Source organism: Callionymus lyra, chromosome 12, assembly GCF_982586985.1.
Source record: "Callionymus lyra chromosome 12, fCalLyr1.hap1.1, whole genome shotgun sequence".
Classification (NCBI taxonomy): domain Eukaryota; kingdom Metazoa; phylum Chordata; class Actinopteri; order Syngnathiformes; family Callionymidae; genus Callionymus; species Callionymus lyra.
Window position 1 is genome coordinate 23532258 of NC_141829.1, and position 18003 is coordinate 23550260.

The 18003-nt window shown below is 38.1% G+C and overlaps 1 protein-coding gene across 1 annotated transcript in view; it reads right to left on the minus strand.

The window, feature by feature from the left end:
• gpc6b (glypican 6b) overlaps positions 1–18003 on the minus strand; it is a 102051-nt gene that overhangs the window by 28978 nt on the left and 55070 nt on the right. The window contains exons 5-7 of the mRNA XM_087804420.1: positions 5549–5679; positions 3564–3707; positions 1508–1537 (exon numbers count right to left, since the gene is read on the minus strand). Coding sequence (XP_087660546.1) covers positions 1508–1537; positions 3564–3707; positions 5549–5679 — 305 coding nt within the window. The remainder of the gene's footprint in view (positions 1–1507; positions 1538–3563; positions 3708–5548; positions 5680–18003) is intronic.

The following is an 18003-nucleotide window of genomic DNA, read 5'->3' on the forward strand; positions in this document are numbered from 1 at the left end:
TGGAATAAATCAACACAAGCACCAGGCGAACATAGAAACTCCACAGTCATGCTGGAAGCGAACAAACAACCTTCTTGCTCTGAGATAGTAGCGTCGACTACTATGCAAACATGCAGCGGGTCCAGTATTTTAAAGAAGATAAGAACAAGATTGTGGGTAACAATATTCCTGCAGTTTTGGGATAAAAGCAGAAGTCAGCCATTTATGTTGGCCTCACGAAAAAAGCTTTCAGATTGGCTAAAATGGCTAAAAGGGTGAAAGTGTCCACTTTTTTTACCCAGACCTGCATCAAGGTTTATTCATTTCATTTAAAATGGCTCTCCTGTTCAGTTTTAGATGGCATTTTCCATAAGGCAGTCTTCTTCAATAGAAAATGTAGAAAAGACAGAATTTAAAGGAAGCAAAAAAGGTGCATAGCAGAAATATAAAGCACAAATTACTTGTTTATGATTTTTTGTTAAATTTACAAATTATGTTATAATAATAATAAATAATAAAACAATAATAACATCTAAACATTTGTTTTTTTTTACCCTACTGGGATATTGTGGATTTTCTCTGTATTAGTGGGTGAAAAGAGAATGTGAATTAAAAATAATTTAAGATAAATAGAATTAAAAATATAAATATGTAAGTACTTGTTGTAGTGGAGGTAGTTTCAGTAGAAGCGGAAATAGAGAATAGGTAATCAAAGGAATAGAAGAAAAGAAGAAAAGTGATGATGGTGAAGTGCTGAAGAAGATGGTAAAAAAACAAACGAAATTGAGCTGTCAAACATGATTACATGACAGAAGAAAAGCAAGAATAAATTCAGAGAGGAGATGGATTAAAAAGAAGAATAAGTGGAAAAGGAGGTTGTAGCAGAGGTGTTGTCAGAATGAAAATAATGCAGAAAAGAAGGGGTAGAAAAATAAGATGGTGAAGAAAATAAGACATAGAAGAGTCATTATCGGATGGAAAGGAGAAGAGAAAATAGCAACATTAGAAGATAAGAAAGAGAAAGAAGGTATACGTGGAAGGGGAAGTATTGTTGAAAGAGAGGCAGAAGTTGCCGCAGTCGTATCATTGCAACGGGAATAAGCAATAAAAGCAGAAACTACAGAAGAGATGTCAAAATGTAATGGCTCACCGGCACTAACATCTTCATGCAGATCATAGAAAAATGTTCATCTGCAATGAAAGCCAAACCATAGAAGACACTTTTGCTTCAACAAGACGATGAGACAATGAAAATTTTGTTCTGATGTAAAGTGGAACTCAACATCCCAGATTAACGTCCTCCATATTTAATGCCGGACGTCTTTTCCGTGGATGTCCTCATCATTAAATCAGGCTTGACCGACACGAGTAGTTCACCAGCGCTTCCGTCCCAAACTTAGCTTCTCACTTTACATCTCACGCGATCTTGCGTCTCCGAAAACCTCGGGAGCACGAGACGAGAGCAAAAACCACACAAAGGCCCGGAAACAGAAACCAGCAGAGAAGAGAATTAAAGTTTAAACCTTACACTGTGTTGCATGTCATTCCAAATAGTCCTCTGGTGAGCAGCAGGAAGACAAGAAGAAGAAAGTCTTAATTAATTCAGTGGAGGTGGAAGAAATAGTTGATGGACACGCCGAGCGCGAGACATCAAGCGCTCGCAGAACATCAGAGCAGAATGGAAAGGAATTAGATGGTGCGGAACATAATTAGTATTGAGTTGAACAATCGGAAAACATTTATTATGGCGGACACCACCGACACAGCTTATCACAAACATTCATTAAGTAAATAAACTTCATTAGTCTGCCTCTCTTAATGAAGGCCACTCACATTGAAGAGAAAAACAAGGAGTGAATAAACACCAGCGAGATACTTTATGACTTGTGTGTCTTGAACTGATAAATGGGCGAGTTGAAAAAATAAAAACAGTTCATAATATAAAGGAAATATCATTGTGACCAAAATTACCGATGAAAGAAAAAGGAAAAAAATGGAAAATAAAGAAGTGTGGTGAGAAGAGGGCAATATATTTGAGCTGCGGGTCTGCTCCTGGGCCTCCTCCCAATTACCCATAACAGCTTACTGGTAACCAAGGAGACCTCTAGAAGCAGAATTTCTACTTTTAGTCTCTCCTGGATGACTGTAGGGGGTGTTAAATCAACTTCTAAATTATCAGCTCAGTCTTCTGGCTCAGCTCTTTTATTCAGTGTGACAAACAGAGAGCCATTGCGACTGAAGCAATTCTGAGATCTAGACAGTGGAATGTTTCCGTTACTTAAATAAACAAACCAAAAAACATAAACAAACACAGAGGGAAAACAAATACTTGTCTCTGAGTCAAGTAGACCCAGTGACCTGAAAACAATTTGTCCTTGTGTTGTCTCTGGTTCAAGGTGAACAACCTCCACCACTACATATGTATTTAGGGAAGCCAGGGAGGTTGTTCACCTTCAACCGGAGATAAGACAAGAGTTTAAAAAAAAGTAATAAATATAAAAATGTAAAAGGTAAAAACCTGTCAAACAACTTCTTTAAAGTAAATTTGATTTATATCAGAGAACAGTTAACACACGTATATATAATAATATGTTACATAAATCGAAATACTGTACATATGAAAATATTATGAAATTATATTATGATAAAATGTGATAGAATTTTTTTTCATGACTAAAACAATGAATAAATAATGACAAAAAGTATGCAGAAGTATTTACTATAAAATGTAAAAGATAAAAGTTATAGTAAGATGATTATTATGTAGAAAAACAGGCCTGAAATGTTGACACTGAGAGGAAACCGGAGGACAAACAAAATTAACATCTGGTCCAAGGACCACACTGTCATGACGAGTGGAATTCAAACCAGTGACCAACGGAAACAAACTGCACGATGATGTGGATGAAATTAACAATTGTACATTTTTTTCTAAAGTCGACTTAAGCTCTCGGGGGCCGAGCGGCGAGACTTCAAGGTCGGACGTGGCCACGTAAAACATGAAAGTATTTTCCCTTGAAACGAAGAATGATAATTAGGGTAAAAGGCAATTGAAACGAGTGGTCGAGCGGCTTCAGAAATGATGTATGGTTTTTATAAAAATAATACCTCAGACTCATGACGAGCAGAGGAAGGTCAGCGACAAGGTAATCCGCCGCGACAAGCGTCCCGTCGCCGAATTGAACTGTCAGCTCGACCCTAACCTTTCGTCTGATGCAGCGTTTTAGCCCCCAAGGTCGCAGGGGATGAAAATCCATGTATCACCATTCAATCCAAGTGCTAATCTGATGGGACATGTACGTCTGATTTACAGCAAACAATTGACGCGGCGCTGCGGAAATAATCTGTCCATCTCCACTTTCTTTTATTTGTTTGGAGAGCGCGCAGACACACCGGAGGGGCCGCGACCTTCCTCCGCTCTCATGAGGTGACGCTGTTGATTTGTTAACACGAATCGATGGAGGGGCTCTGAATGGAGGGGCGAGGAATTAATTCCCGTCTGGAGGGGGAGACCGCTCCACGTTCATCAGCGTCGCCCAAGACAAACGATGTTTACGCCCCAGGAGGAGCAGCCGTTGTCTTACCAGTCGGTCCAGGCTGGTGCCAGATGCGGCGGTGGGCCGCTCCTCTGGGCTGTACGGTCTGAAGCGGGCGTTGAACACATCCGGAACACCGCGGGTCGACCTCGTCATTCCTGAGGGTTTGGGCTGCCCGCAGCCTTGGAAAACCTGCAATTACACCGAGTCAATTGTCAGGGACAGAAATGACTTTGGAGCGGGAGTTTGAGGGAAAACATGATGTTTTGTTAGCGAAGTGCGCCCGGGCTGGGCCGGGCTGGGCCAGGACGGGGCCGCGACGACAGCGCTCGCCATCAGCTCGGGGTAACCACGGCGATGGGTGATTCAGCTCCGCTGCAGCTATTTAAAATGAGGGACCCGGGTTTATGGCTTTGGGGGAAAACACCACATATACTTAAAACCATAAACAAAACAGCATCTGGTGTATCGGGAAAGCCGAAGGGACATTGGACTTGAAATCAGAACTGATTCCGACACTGTGTAGGCAGGAAGAAAAAAATCTTTCTTGACTACCTACACTTTTTTTTTCCGCTCTGACTACAATTCTGTGGGCGACGCAGTAAAACCCAGGAAACACATTAACTAGTCAAACTAAGATTATCTCGCCGGATGGAAACATATAATTGACAAATATAAGAACTAAACTTGGACTTAATGAGTGTGGTGAGTCTCACACCTTAGTCACCGTCTGGAGTCTCGAACCTTCTCACCATCACTTTACACAAGACTTGTCAGACACTGGAGTGAAAGGAGTGTTTGCATATGGAGGCGTTGAGGGTGTTGATAACTTTCGCACGATGTGTATATGAATATATATATATATATATATAATAAACACTTCAACAAGTAACATGAGATTGTATTTTACACTTTTTTAACTGACATTATAATTAGAAATAATTGTTTCGTTAGATTTAATGTAATGTAAAGTACTAAAAATAAATAATTTTTTTCCCATTTTTCTAATTCATATTATATTTTCTTACCTGCAGTTTTTCAACAATACTGTACAATTTGGTTAATACTGTAACTGTTTAAATTGAAAAAAACAAAAATATAACAATGTAAGAAGTCTAAACGGAGATGAAAAATCAAACTTAGATGATGCATTTAAAGTATTTGACATATTTACAATAAAAAACTTTCACTTCTGGACCTTTGTTATCCACGTGTTAACAAATCCATGTCCAGGTGTTTTTAGCTGCTGTTGTAGGACTTGAAACATACCTGAACTGAAACTCATTTTTATTCATGATGGTTTTTGAAGGAGACACAAAAAAAATGAAAAACAAGTGATTTAACTCAAATAAAATCACTTTCAGATTCACTATTTTACTCCAAAAACCATCTACAAGTCACTCCACATTCTATTTGTCTGACCCCCTCCCAGTGAACTTGTCGCTTCAACTATGCGACTTTAGCACAGTTTTGCCATATTGCATAAACCAATCAAAAGTCTCTTTACAATTTTTTGTCTTGTCAATCTTCTCTGCGTTCTACTGTAGAAGCTATTGATGCTACAGTAATGACTGTAATAAAAGCTTTGTCTCTCTGAATGTAGATGGGGTTTGGATTCTATAAGCAGGATAAACTATTTGAAGAGTCAAACTTGAAAGCAAAGTCAATAAAGAGTTTTTAGAAAGGCAGCAAGTTGTGTATTTACTTTAACAACAAATTAAATTCAAGGCCGGTGGACCATTTCTGGGCCTCCACTGTATTTAAAGTGGCCCTAAAGGTAGTGTGGAAGTTCACTAAGAAAAAAATCTATGAAACCAAAATAGACCTAACAATACACTGTGAAGTCTTTAAACCTGACTGATTCTGACAGTCTGACTTTTCATGACTTTGTATTGATCCCAGAAAGACATTTTTGGAATGGAATTGTTTGTGTTCTGTCCTTGAAGTGTGCCATATATAAACATCACTCCAGCTATTAAGGCTCAGCCAACGACGACTAGTGAAGTGGAACTCGAAGGAATTAATTGACGTACCCTGTAGGAAACTTCGGCGCTGCTGTCCTGCATATTCATGATGGCCTCAGAAATCTTGACATCAATGGGGTCCATGACAGATTCAATGTTGAAAGGTCCCTCCAGTCTCTGCGCCACCAGCAGCATGGCATCTGTCAGCAGCAGGAGACGAGAAGAAAGTGAGGACGTGGAGGGCAAAGAGCAGGTGGAACAACTGAGACTTCTCTTAAGAAGCAAATAATGAATCATAATTTCAACACATACACAGATGAGACTAAATCACTCAGGACACATTAACATAATAATGCAGGTCACCCCAGTCCAGCTGAGACAGAAAAACTTTTTTCTACGTGACAAGGATGAACTGGATACTTTTACTTTTTTTTTATCAACTTATCTATTATTAAGACATCCTGGATTTTCTTTGGAACAGTATAGAGAATCAAACTACCTATATTTAAAAGTTATAATACATATTTGACACATATTTATATATAATTATAAAATATACTATGATATTATTGTCCTCCCTTTATTCATCTTTAGAACATTTTTTGTTTTAAATAAATCATTTCAAACGCTACATCCTATTCCAAAAAAAAGTTGAAATTAAAGCAAAAGCTTTCAAACTTTGACTAAGAAAAAATATCAATTTCAAGCACTGTTTTCTTTTCAATGCATAAATAAATTCAGTTTCAAATTGAACATGTAAAAGCAGAAAAAATTGTTAAAATTAATTAAATGTATAATTTAAATTAAATGTTAAACCTTTTTTTTTTTAAATAATTAAATCTAAAATTAAATTTAAGAAAAAAGAAAAGAAAATTATTTTAATGTGTAAAGAAATGTTTAATGTAGAAATTTAACGTAAAAAATGTTAGAAATTCATATTTAACGTCTGATGGCACTACATAGATGTGAGTGTTGTATGGGCAACAGTGTCTCGGTCCAGAACAAACATTTGCTTTACTGAATGAGAATTTTGAACATCTTTTTAATCACCTGCTCTCAGATGGGACAATAGCTCCACAGCAATGATTCTCCCTTTTCCATTATTACCTCGCGCCGTCAATTACGTCCACGTCCCGTCGCACCGGCGCGCAGACATGAACGTTTCCGGCGGCGAATCTAATTTTTATGTAGATCGACTCAATCAAATGAGCGAAATCAAGTTATGCGGCGTGAGACAAGAGCGCCGGTGACTCATTGATTTAATGGAACTTTTGAAAGCCAAGCACTTATTTACATCCACCGCGGGCAGAGAGTAGCATGAGGTCAATGGCTCATTAATTTCATCGTGTGGACACAAGCCAGAAGGCCATGTTAAACAAGAAGCACTTGGCATCGCGTCTCCACGGAGCCCATTTGTTTTCATCACTTTCAATTAGCGCCGCTGATTGCGTTTGAAGAAAAGGTGCTGCGGAAACATGATGTATGTTCGGCTGCAGCTGCAGGTTCTGTGGCGTCTTACGACTCCTAGGAGACCGTTTCAACCACTTCAAGACCTTCGCGGTGATCTGCCTTATGAATGTGCGCCGACTCTTTAATGGAATTTAGAGGCTTTCAATCAGAGCTCCAACACGTAAATAGCCTCGGAATTCTACCAGGAGATTTAAGGAATTGGAGTTTTGGTTATTTCGCCGACTCAATAAAACCATCTTGTAAGTCAGCAGTTGTTATTATTATTTTTTTTCTTTAATAAAAGGTCATTTGACTGCATTCATTTCCAGTTAATTGTCATATAAATGGTCATGTGAGTCACTTTCATCACTGTTGTCAACATGCCTGAGTCACTGCTTTTCGTCTACATCCAGCCCAGACCTCATATTTCCTTTTTTCATTTTCCAGGGAGTCACATGAGTCACACATATTCTCCTCTATCCACATACATCAGGCCAGGACCTCTTTTTTTTCCTCATCACAAACACCTCACCACACAACAATATCCCCCCTTTTCTCTTTCTCTCTCTCTCTCTCTCTCTCTCTCTCTCTCTCTCTCTCTCTCTCTCTCTCTCTCTCTCTCTCTCCTCTTCTCTGGACATCAAATCCAGACTGAGGCTGGAGTTTTGCTTCCACAGACTCACCGGGAACATTGACATGTTTTTTTAATGGTGGAAAAATTTTTAGAACAAAAAATCACATTTTCAATTGAGTGATTCTAGATTCAAAATTGAATCAATATTTTGTGCGATTTGTTTTTAATTTGATTTAATTCTGAGCACTTATTACTATCTTTATTATTAAATTACTCTATATGTTGGAAATTAACAACACCCATCAGAAAAAAAGGCCATTTGACTGTCGTTCCAAGAGACGCTGCATGAAAAGAATAAGAGGGTCTCTATTGATGATGGACACCCGAGGGGGGCTCGAAGAGTTCAGGCAATCACACCGTTGGATAGTGAAACGTTTATCCTGGCACAATTGAAATATGGTGAAAAATATCTACCGTCAAGACTGACCACAAAAGCTCACAAGTGTATTTTGACAGCATATCTGTCCAGCGTTCTCTTCTTCGGGGCCTGAGATCACTAATGGCAGATGAAAATAGCCGAGACACATTAGCTCCGCTCTGGCTTCATTTCCTCCCCACTTATGTCGACAAGGCGGCTTTTGAAGAGCTCTTCTGGCCGTGTTCGCGGCAGATTGCAAAATAGTTTGTAATGCACCTGTGAGATTGCCAGACCACATCAGCAGAGAGTGTTTTTTTGTTATATGAGAAATGCTATCTCTTAGTGTGGACGGATCATTAGGTAGGAGGCTGTTTTGGTTCCTGCATTGTTGGGTCAGTCCAGTGTTTCTTATGCAGATCAAGATGATCTTTGAAAAATGGTACTTTAACAAGTAGATGGGATATGATCATAGCTGATAAGATATTGCATTGAATTGACCACAGATCTAGTGTAGCTGGTCGTTGGATCTATGTCGTCTCGGAGTGAATGCATTTCCTATTATTCCTTTAAATGTCATTAAAATGGCAATCCAAATTCACAACATTGTTTTGCTAATTCTATGAATATAAATGTGTTAAATACAAATATAAACCAACCGGGGTGCAGGACCTTCTAGCTAAAAAAACACAAACTATCACAAACCGCTACACTCACTCACACTTGGAACTGGCTGTCCTTAGGTCGGTGAACTGAGCCCCCTCCTATTTACCCTGCTGACATTAACTGGTTTGTCAGTCAATAAAACAGAGACAATAACCAACAGGAGGGTCCCAAAAATAATCTCTTTGTCTACATGATTAAAGATGATTTTGGATTTAATAATCTTAAAGATACTTCACCCAAAAATTCTAATTTCACTTATTTTCTACTCTCTCATGTCAACTAAGGGTTGGGATTATTTCAGATTAGTCTGTTCCTTTTTAGAGTTTTATCAAAAATGTATTTTCATTTAAATGTAGTGACTGATGCTCAGTTACTGTCACCTTCAACACCTGTCTACTAAAAATATCCAAATACCTCCATGGTGCTCATCTGTAATGTCCATCTTGTATGAAACCTTAAATAATTATGTATATTTTTAGATTGTTTGTTCATTCAAACACATTGCATGTGTAAGTATGCATGCATAATATTTAGGATGTTGGCCAAGCAGCTAGCCTAGCAGCTTCTGCTAAAACAATCTTAAAATATAGAGTTGTTTTAATTTTTTTTTTAACAATTCCTCTTGTCCAGGCTTCAATATAAGATGGATGTTACAGACAAGCAGTATGGAGGTATTTGGATGTTTTTAAGAGTATCACTTTGGAAGAAGATGAAGCCAACAACAATTGAGCGCTAGCCGCTTAATTAAAATGGATACACAATTTTGCCTTTAAAAAGACTGGATTACCCTGAAAATAAGACAAACCATTAGTCGGAATGAGGGTGAGTAGAAAATTATAATTAAAAATTTTGGATGAACTAACCTATTTAGAAAACATGCAACACCATGAATATTTCAGCCTGTTCCACCCATTGTTACACAATTTGTTGTGATCGCTCTAGAAATAGTTTTCATTTTGTAAAGGAAACAGGGTTTCTTCATTATTGATCTGCTGTTCTGTCGTTGATGTTTAAATCAAAGATGATAAATACAACCTAATACAAGTCAATAAAGTAGTGGAAGAAAAAGAAGAACCAGGTCAAACAAAGCAAGAGGGGAACTATGTATTTAGCACCACCTTTATGACGGTCGGCCTGGGAATATCGTCGATTCAGAGATAATGGATTGGAGGCAGAAATAAGAACAGACATTGACCAGGTTTAGTCGTTTAAAAGGAGGGTTCGATCCCAGCGGATGAGGGGCTTGTGAGCAGCATCCGGACGACTCTACCTGCATTACATTATTAATGACTCTCATTTATGGAGCTCAGTCCACTGTGACCCGACTGCCTGTGTGCATTTCCTCTGCATCTTTGGTGTCGCTGCCAAGATCGACCACTTCTGGTCCATGCTACCATGAAGAAGAGACTGTCCTGTCGGTGGCTTTGACTTTGATTTATAACTCAATAAACTTCAATTAATAATAATTCTGCTTGGTTTGCAAATAAGTTTTATATTTTGACCCCCTGTGTGATCAGCCAGAGTCGGAGAGTAGACCATTGGTTCAAACTATCTTCAAATCTAACAGAAACATCTTCCCAGCTGGTAAAAGGTCAATTTAAAAAGAAACTGGTAAACTTTACAAATTTTATCAACTTAACATACAATAAAACAATTTTCCGGACTTCCCTCACTCAGAAACCACCACAAGATCCGAGAAATAATTGTATTCGTCATTCGAGGGCTTAAGGGGGATGTCGTACCACTCCAAGTTTCCGAGATCAAACAAATCAGATTTTTGACACTGACTTGATCCCACTTGTGGAGATAAGATTCTGTCCAGGACTTCTCTGTGATTCACAGCTTGTAGGTGCTATTTTGGCCGGGGCATTTCGGTGTTAGATGCAGAAATGACGAAACCCCCAGATGAGTCAACAAGCCCCGATTGATACAAAACTAACTTGACAAAAAAACAAAATTTGGATCAGTGACCATGAGGCGGGGAATGGAAGACAGTTTCCGATGTAAACCGTTGAGATGGTATCTTCTTTGCTGTAGAATAATTGATCTAAAACAACAGACCGCCCTCAGCAGGCCAGGCTGAGTAGTGATTTAGAAGCTCACTGACTAGAACCCCGTGTAAAGGCATCAATCATCCTAGCTCTTCCCTGGAGAATCAACTGAGATGGACAATCCTGGGATATCCCATTAAGGAGGCATCAAAAAGACAAGTTCATTGAGCCACTAGCTTCTCTCTGGATGACTTAGCGTCTGATCTTATTTCGAGATTGAAGACTTCACAGAGCTGGTTACCACAGGTGAGAGTTTTGGGCTTAGCTCTGTCTTTTCGCCAGACCCCATCCATATGAACAAGACACCAGGGTTCTTGAACTCCAGCACCTTCAGCTCCTGAATTGGCTTCACACAGAGCCAAGTTTAATTCTAACACACATTCCAGTCGTCACCAGCCACTCCCTCAAAATCTCAGTTTTCCTCTCTCTCTCTCTCTCTCTCTCTCTCAGAAGGTTTTTACACTGCACTTCTGCATTTAAAATAAGTTCAAACTTCACATGTTTTTCTCTCTACAAAGTTCTTCCAAGTCTACTTATATCTTGACAACAATTTCATGGCATTACTGATGTCTACAGAAGTCAGAATGTTACATGCATTTAGTCGCAACAGAAACGCGTAATTGGTTTTAGATGGGATTTTAATGCTTCTGCTTATAAAATGAAGCGTTCATATTTGTGCCATCTTGCTAAACATCTAAAAAAATAATCTCAGTGGTAATATTACCCAGCGTTGCGGCCATTTATCGAGATTGATGTCCACTTAAATTCAGGCTATGTCAGCCAGCGGCAACCTCCGGCAGACAAGGACAAATAAGGAGAGTGAGCCGGCCTATCTACAGCTCTCTGCCTGTGAAGAGCTCCGCAGGATGAAAAATAGCTCCGGTGTAATTTGGATTCTCTAAAGCATAGCTCATCTGCGGTTCAGTCAACCTGCTAATGGCTCTGTATGAAACACTCGAAAATGGAATCATAAAAAAAAAACTGAAAACGCGTGATGCTGTCACTCTTTGTCTTGCTTTAGAACATCAGTACATGCACAGGAAAGAAGATACTTGAAACAATCCTACAAACAAGTATTTTTAGTCATCGTTATGATCATGGGAGGATTTTTGAAAATACCCTGAAATAATTGTATAGTTAAGTCTAGGATTGCACTACTGAATAGTACATTATATAAACGGTATATACACAGTATTTGGAATATCAATTTAATGATTTATATGGTCCTTCTATTCAATATAACAATATAAATGTACATTGTTGTACAATGTTACATTTAACTAGCTATACTTTTTTAAGTATTCTGCAATGGGCAACTAAGGTGTTGATTTAAGTGTCTCTTAAATAGATCTTGGACTCTATTGTACTCAGTATGTGTCTGTTTGTACAAAACTCACTTTTCATTGAAGTAATAAAATCAGGAAATTTGCTCAAGCACTGCACACCGCTTTGTTTTTCTGGTGATTATATCTTGTTTACCATAACGACGCCCACTCTGCTGTGATTGGTCAAACACAGAGGTTTGTCACCCCCGTTGTTAATCCCAGATGTCTCTAAGGGACTTGCATAAAAAGCATGCGGTAATTACAGCTGGCTGGAGGAGTGAAGACATTTTACGTCATAGTGGACTCTGGTCTTGTAGCCTCTCCTTTGCTGAGATTTCAGACGAGGAGAAGTTTATTAAGAAATAGCTTCAAAAGATCATGATGAGTATGGAGGTATATCAGTGCCATCAGAATATTGAATGGATGAATTTAACATTTAAAATATTTAAAGGTTGAATTTCTTATATTTTCAATTCAATTATTCAATTTTGTTTAAATTGTTAGCCTTTTAAATTCAATATTAAAGATTGGAGCCTTTAAAATTATCTTCAATTTGCAATTCTTCCATTTTTTAAAATATTTAATTTAAAAGGCTACGAATTGAAAACTATTAAATAATTGCAATTAAAATATGATTAATTTAACCTGTCAATATTTGAAATATTTAATTCAACCATTCAATATTCTGATGGCACTGATATACTTCCATAGATGGGGGTCTTACTGCATCTGGGAGAGGAAGACTTTAACATTTGACTGAGATTTATTTAAATGGTATAACACAAAAACTTGGTCACCAGCGGAACATACAGTACAGTTGAACATTATTCCACAACCCTAGAATTTTGTCATAAGGCGCAATCACCAGAGTTTTAGTTTTGTCCACATTTAGCTGCAAAGTGTTTTTACTCAGCCATTGTTTGATTTCTAGCAAACAATTGACTAAGCTGTTCAGCCTCTGGGGCTCAGTTGGATCAAAAGAGCAGTAGAGCTGGATGTCATCAGCAAAAACGTGGTAAGAAACATCAGGAAATCTCTGAATGACTTTACCCAAGGGAAACAAGTACAGCAAAAACAATAAAGGACCTAGAACAGAACCTTGAGGGACACACAACAGATCAGCTGATTCAGACTTTATTTGATTAGCAGATTGAATTAATTAAGAAAATGGTGTTCGCTGCACACTAAAACTGCGCACAGGAAGGTATGACGAGAACCATTCTAACACAGACCCAGACAGTCCCACTTCATCCCTCAGTCTTCTCAGCAGGATCTGATGATTAACTGTATCAAAGGCTGAGGACAGATCCGAGAGAACCAGAACAGTGAATTTACCCGAATCAGCTGACATCATGATGTCACTGGACACTTTCAGTAAGGCCGTCTCCGTAGAGTGATGTTTGCGGAAGCCAGACTGAAACTTATCATGGATGTCACTCTGATCCAGGAACAATGATATCTGCTAAGAGACCACCTGCTCTAAGATTTTGAAGACTAAGAAGAGTGGAAGCTTAGAAATAGGCCTGAAATGACTGAGGTAAGTCGGGTCTAAGCCTGGCTTTTTTAAGCAAATTGTTATATGTAAATCGGTGGACTGCCAATCAAACTGCCATTAGTCTGAGGGAAAAGTTATCATTGGTGCTATTGAGGTTTTGAAGAAACTTCTGAACTAAGGGAGCCTGCTCACTATGTTTTGAAGGATATATACCCCACCTTTAACAAAATGATCAAGCGCTGTAATAATCAGGCTTTTAGCTGTGAAACTGAAACTCTATAAAACCCAGTCAGGGAGTTGATCGATCTAAAGTTGTATGACAATGTCATTGTTTTTCTATAGAAGTAAACACAGGTGATGTTTACAATGCACCGCATATTCTCAAATCTATGATGTATATATTTGTATACACATTTTATGTGTGTACAGTAACACAACCTATTAGGCTTCTATTGAAAAACATATATTTTGGAAAGTTTGACAAACTATATTCACAAGGATTACAGGCCTTTTGGTGGAAAATTGTTCTTGAAGAGAGAAAAAAATGACCTCTCTCACATCTCTTCACTGAAGCCTAATAGAATGTTTACCATCTTTCCATAGATATCAATTTGTTGAATTGTCACAAACACAATTACGCTCCAGACCCCCGACAACCACTGATCTGTTTTTGCCAGTATCAAGTCGTGATCCAACAAAATGATCATTGCTACATAGAAAATGATGATTATATTGTGGCAATGTGTGGTTCATTTGATTTCATTTTTGTAATCATAACAGCAATGCTGTCCCATATACATTTCAATAGAAATCATTTGTTTAAAATATTGTTTTGATCTATTATGAAAGAATATAATATAATCCTTAGAGATAGACATCAGTGAAGATTCCTGGATGCATGACAATGTCCAAGCATTAATCTTGATTTCATGGAAAAATAAACAGTGTCTTAAAAATGTGAATATAACTGACTAACTAAGCCCTATTTTCTGGTTTTAATTTTTTTGTACTAGCACCTGCTTTAATAAACAGTTGGTGTGTAATTTGGACATTAAATTATACACACAATCAGAGTCTGAATCTTGTATGGCATATTAAGAGAAATCACTTCTCTTGTCAGGCTTTTTTCATTTTTAACAGTGTACGCCCTCGTGCTGGAGATGACAGTTATCATGAAGGAAGGTGGAAGGAAGCGGAACAATGAAGTTGAAATAAATAATAATGAAGCACTTTAACAAGACTGAGTAAAAATAGAAGCTCGCACATGGCTAACTGACACTAATTTAGGCATGACAAAAGAGCCACAAAGAGCACAGACTCTTGAGGCGCATTTCTATTAAACCGGTTTCTACCAGATCCTGATCTGTGTTTACACTTTATTTTTGCTGGTTTCAAGTGGTGTGGGGAGGAGCCAAGAAGGCACGGTATTAAGAACCTTCTTTGAGACTTTACACGGTTAAGAACTTTATAAAGTAATAACTTAAGAACGGAGCATCATCATGATGAGGGAACGACATATCTTGGAGAGGAAGTCAAGATAGAAGAAAATTAGTTGTCCTTTAAAGTAGGAAATATTTACTTATTCTGTAAACACTAATTGTTTTAGAATTGGACTGAAATAGGGTTACCTATTTGTCTTATAAACCCATTTCCAGAGATGTTTCCAAGTCAGAGAAGAGAGATAGTTGTTTTAAAAGAGTCTCCACAAAGGCATTTTCTCGGTTTGAAAACCCTGATTCAACTTATATGTTTTGTTTCAGTGATTCCAGACGCTGATTCACTATTTCAGCTGCACGTGTCTCTGATCTTGTTCTGGATTAGTCAGGCCTAACTGCTCAGCTTGGTCTGAAACAGGGCAGACCAGAACCTTATTCATCTTAAACCGTTCATCCATCACTGAGTTTTCTCTTCTTTTTCCCCAGGTGACTGCCACAGGCAACGATCCTCTCCTGGATGTTCAACCTGCTTCAGAAAACTCTCTAGACGCTTAAGTCCAGGTTTATCGCCGAGACCCAGAGTCTAAAGTACATGAGGGTTGAAAATTGTGTTTCAAATTTGAGCTTTATCTTCTGGAGAAACCGTTTTGTTGCTGACACTGAGAGCTGTTGCTCTAATCAATTTTAACCATTTAAATCAACATTTTAAACTGTCTGTAAAGTAGGACAGAATAAATGACTGGTTTGAATCCCTAAGATGTAAAATTCATTTTCGTATTGATCTTTATATAATTATCAAGGCTGAAGACACAAAAACCTTTTTAATTCCGTTTCCGTTTTGTTTCATTTATTGCCATCTTTTCCTTTGGCGGCACCCTTCAGATGCATCTCTGTTAAAAGCTCATCAGGATTCATGCTGGTGTTCTTCAGGGCGTCCCCGAATGCACCGCTAGAAGATTGTGTCTCTAGATCTGTCACCGGCGTGTCAACTCCTCCAGCTCGTTCACCTTAATCTGAGAACTCTCCAGTTGTAGTTTTCTCTAGTGTCAAGTGCCACCAGTGTGTGAGCCGCCAGCCTCTCGTGTTCCTGTTTTCAACTTTGATCGTCGAGTCAACCAGTTTTAGTTTGTTACATTACATATTGTATTTATTAATTCAAAGAAATGGAACTAAAAGATATTTTAAGACATAATATGACCTCAGAAGGTTGGAAACTGTTGTTCACAAAATGTATATAAAAAAACATTGACAACTCACCTAAGAATATTTTAGATAATAATGTAAATTATTATGAAAGGAAATTTGATACAAATTGATTTAGAAACACTTAAATAATTGCATATATTTTAATGATTTCAGTGCCCTAAAACACGTTAAATTTATTTTATCAAGCAGTAACTACTTCAGAAGACTATCTGACCTACTGTGTCAAGATGTGTGTTTGTATGTGTTCGAAATGAAAGCCACTACAGCCACTAATTGGGCTTCCTGGTTCCAGTCCGTGGTGTCAGATCGTTCTACCTGAGTTGACCTCTTCAGCGTTCTGTCCATTGATTCCGTGGTGCATTCAGCTTAATAGATTTATTTGTAAGTGTTTTTAAACTGGTATGCAAGTTTTTTCATTTGTTTTATTTAGTTTTATTTCATTCATGTTTTTGAACTTCAAAGTTTTTTTTTTAAATTGTTTCTGTTGCTTCTAACGTGTATGTTGACTGCAATGTAATCGTTGGTTTTTCTTACTTTATTCCATCCATTGCGTGTTCTGCTCCAGTTTTATCTCTGTTTCAGGTTCATTCCTATGAATTTGTTGTCTTTGTGTGTTTTCCTTCTTCCTCTGTGATGCCTTTGGTTCTGCTTATCCTCTGTTTTTTAATGGTTTTCTCTGTGTGTGAGTTAATTGCTTACTTGACTCTTGTTGTGTCGAGATGCCTTATATCCAGTAGCGTTGTAATAAAATATTAATACACTTAAATATCAACAGACTGTATCGATATTCAACAGCACTGTGTGGATATAATATTTGTGTTGCAATTTAACTTCTGAATGCTGGATGGGGGGGACCATTTTGCCTCTGTAGCTAAATGAACAATGATATCCTACAAGATGACTAAGGACGAGAGGATACAGTTGATTCCAGCAGCTCTTAAAGCTGATGTTTGAACATATTTTGGTTTTCAAACAAATAAAAGCAGTTACAACTTCGTCAAGAGACATGTGGTCTGTAAATTCTGCAACACCAGCAGAGTCAATTAAGGTAAGGTAAGGTAAGGTAGAACTTTATTGAAATTGTTTTTATCCAATAGCCACAGCAAATAAAGCAATTTTTCATAAAAAATAAATCAAAATAAAATAAGAACAAGAACAAAGAGAAATAAAGAGAAAGAACAAGATGATACAATGTAAGTCTAAAGATAAAGATAAAGAACATAGATCAAAGAAAAAAAAAAAAAACTCAAGTACGACCAAAACTGGTACTTCCAGGCATTTCGGTCTTCTCCTCACATTAACTCGACTAAACGCTCAACCTGATGTTGAGCCAATATGGCTGCCAGATGAAAAATCCAACAGGTAGAACCCCTCAAAAGAACAAGCTTGATTTGAAGGCTTCGGTTAGGTGGCTGTTTTCAAACCATTTAAAATCTACAAAAAAAAATTGAGGACTAACTACCAAGTGAAACCAATGAACTAATTAAGAAAATGGTGTTCGCTGCAGAGGATTTCGCCGGCTCCCAGGAGGAAACAGCAACAGCCTGTAAACAGTAACAGCCTGTAAACAGCAAGGCGATGAGATCATAAATAATGCGGCTGCATCGTGAAACTGAATTTCAGACGGAGAGCGAGGCTCGCTGGTGGAAGTGGGAAGGCGGCTCACCACCAAAGGCGACACGAAGCCGTGGCAGCGAGGTGTGCGCCGTAATCTGAGATTATAAATAATGTGACTGATATTCAAATGACCTCAAAAGAAAGTCGGTTTGTGCAGACGTCCTGATAAGCAACATCCACCTTGCACAACAGAAGGAATAATTAACTTGAAGTAAACACTGTTAACAACAAGGCATCACATCACTTATGCAGCCGGTGTAAATGCTTCGTATCCCAGAAGGCTTTGCGTG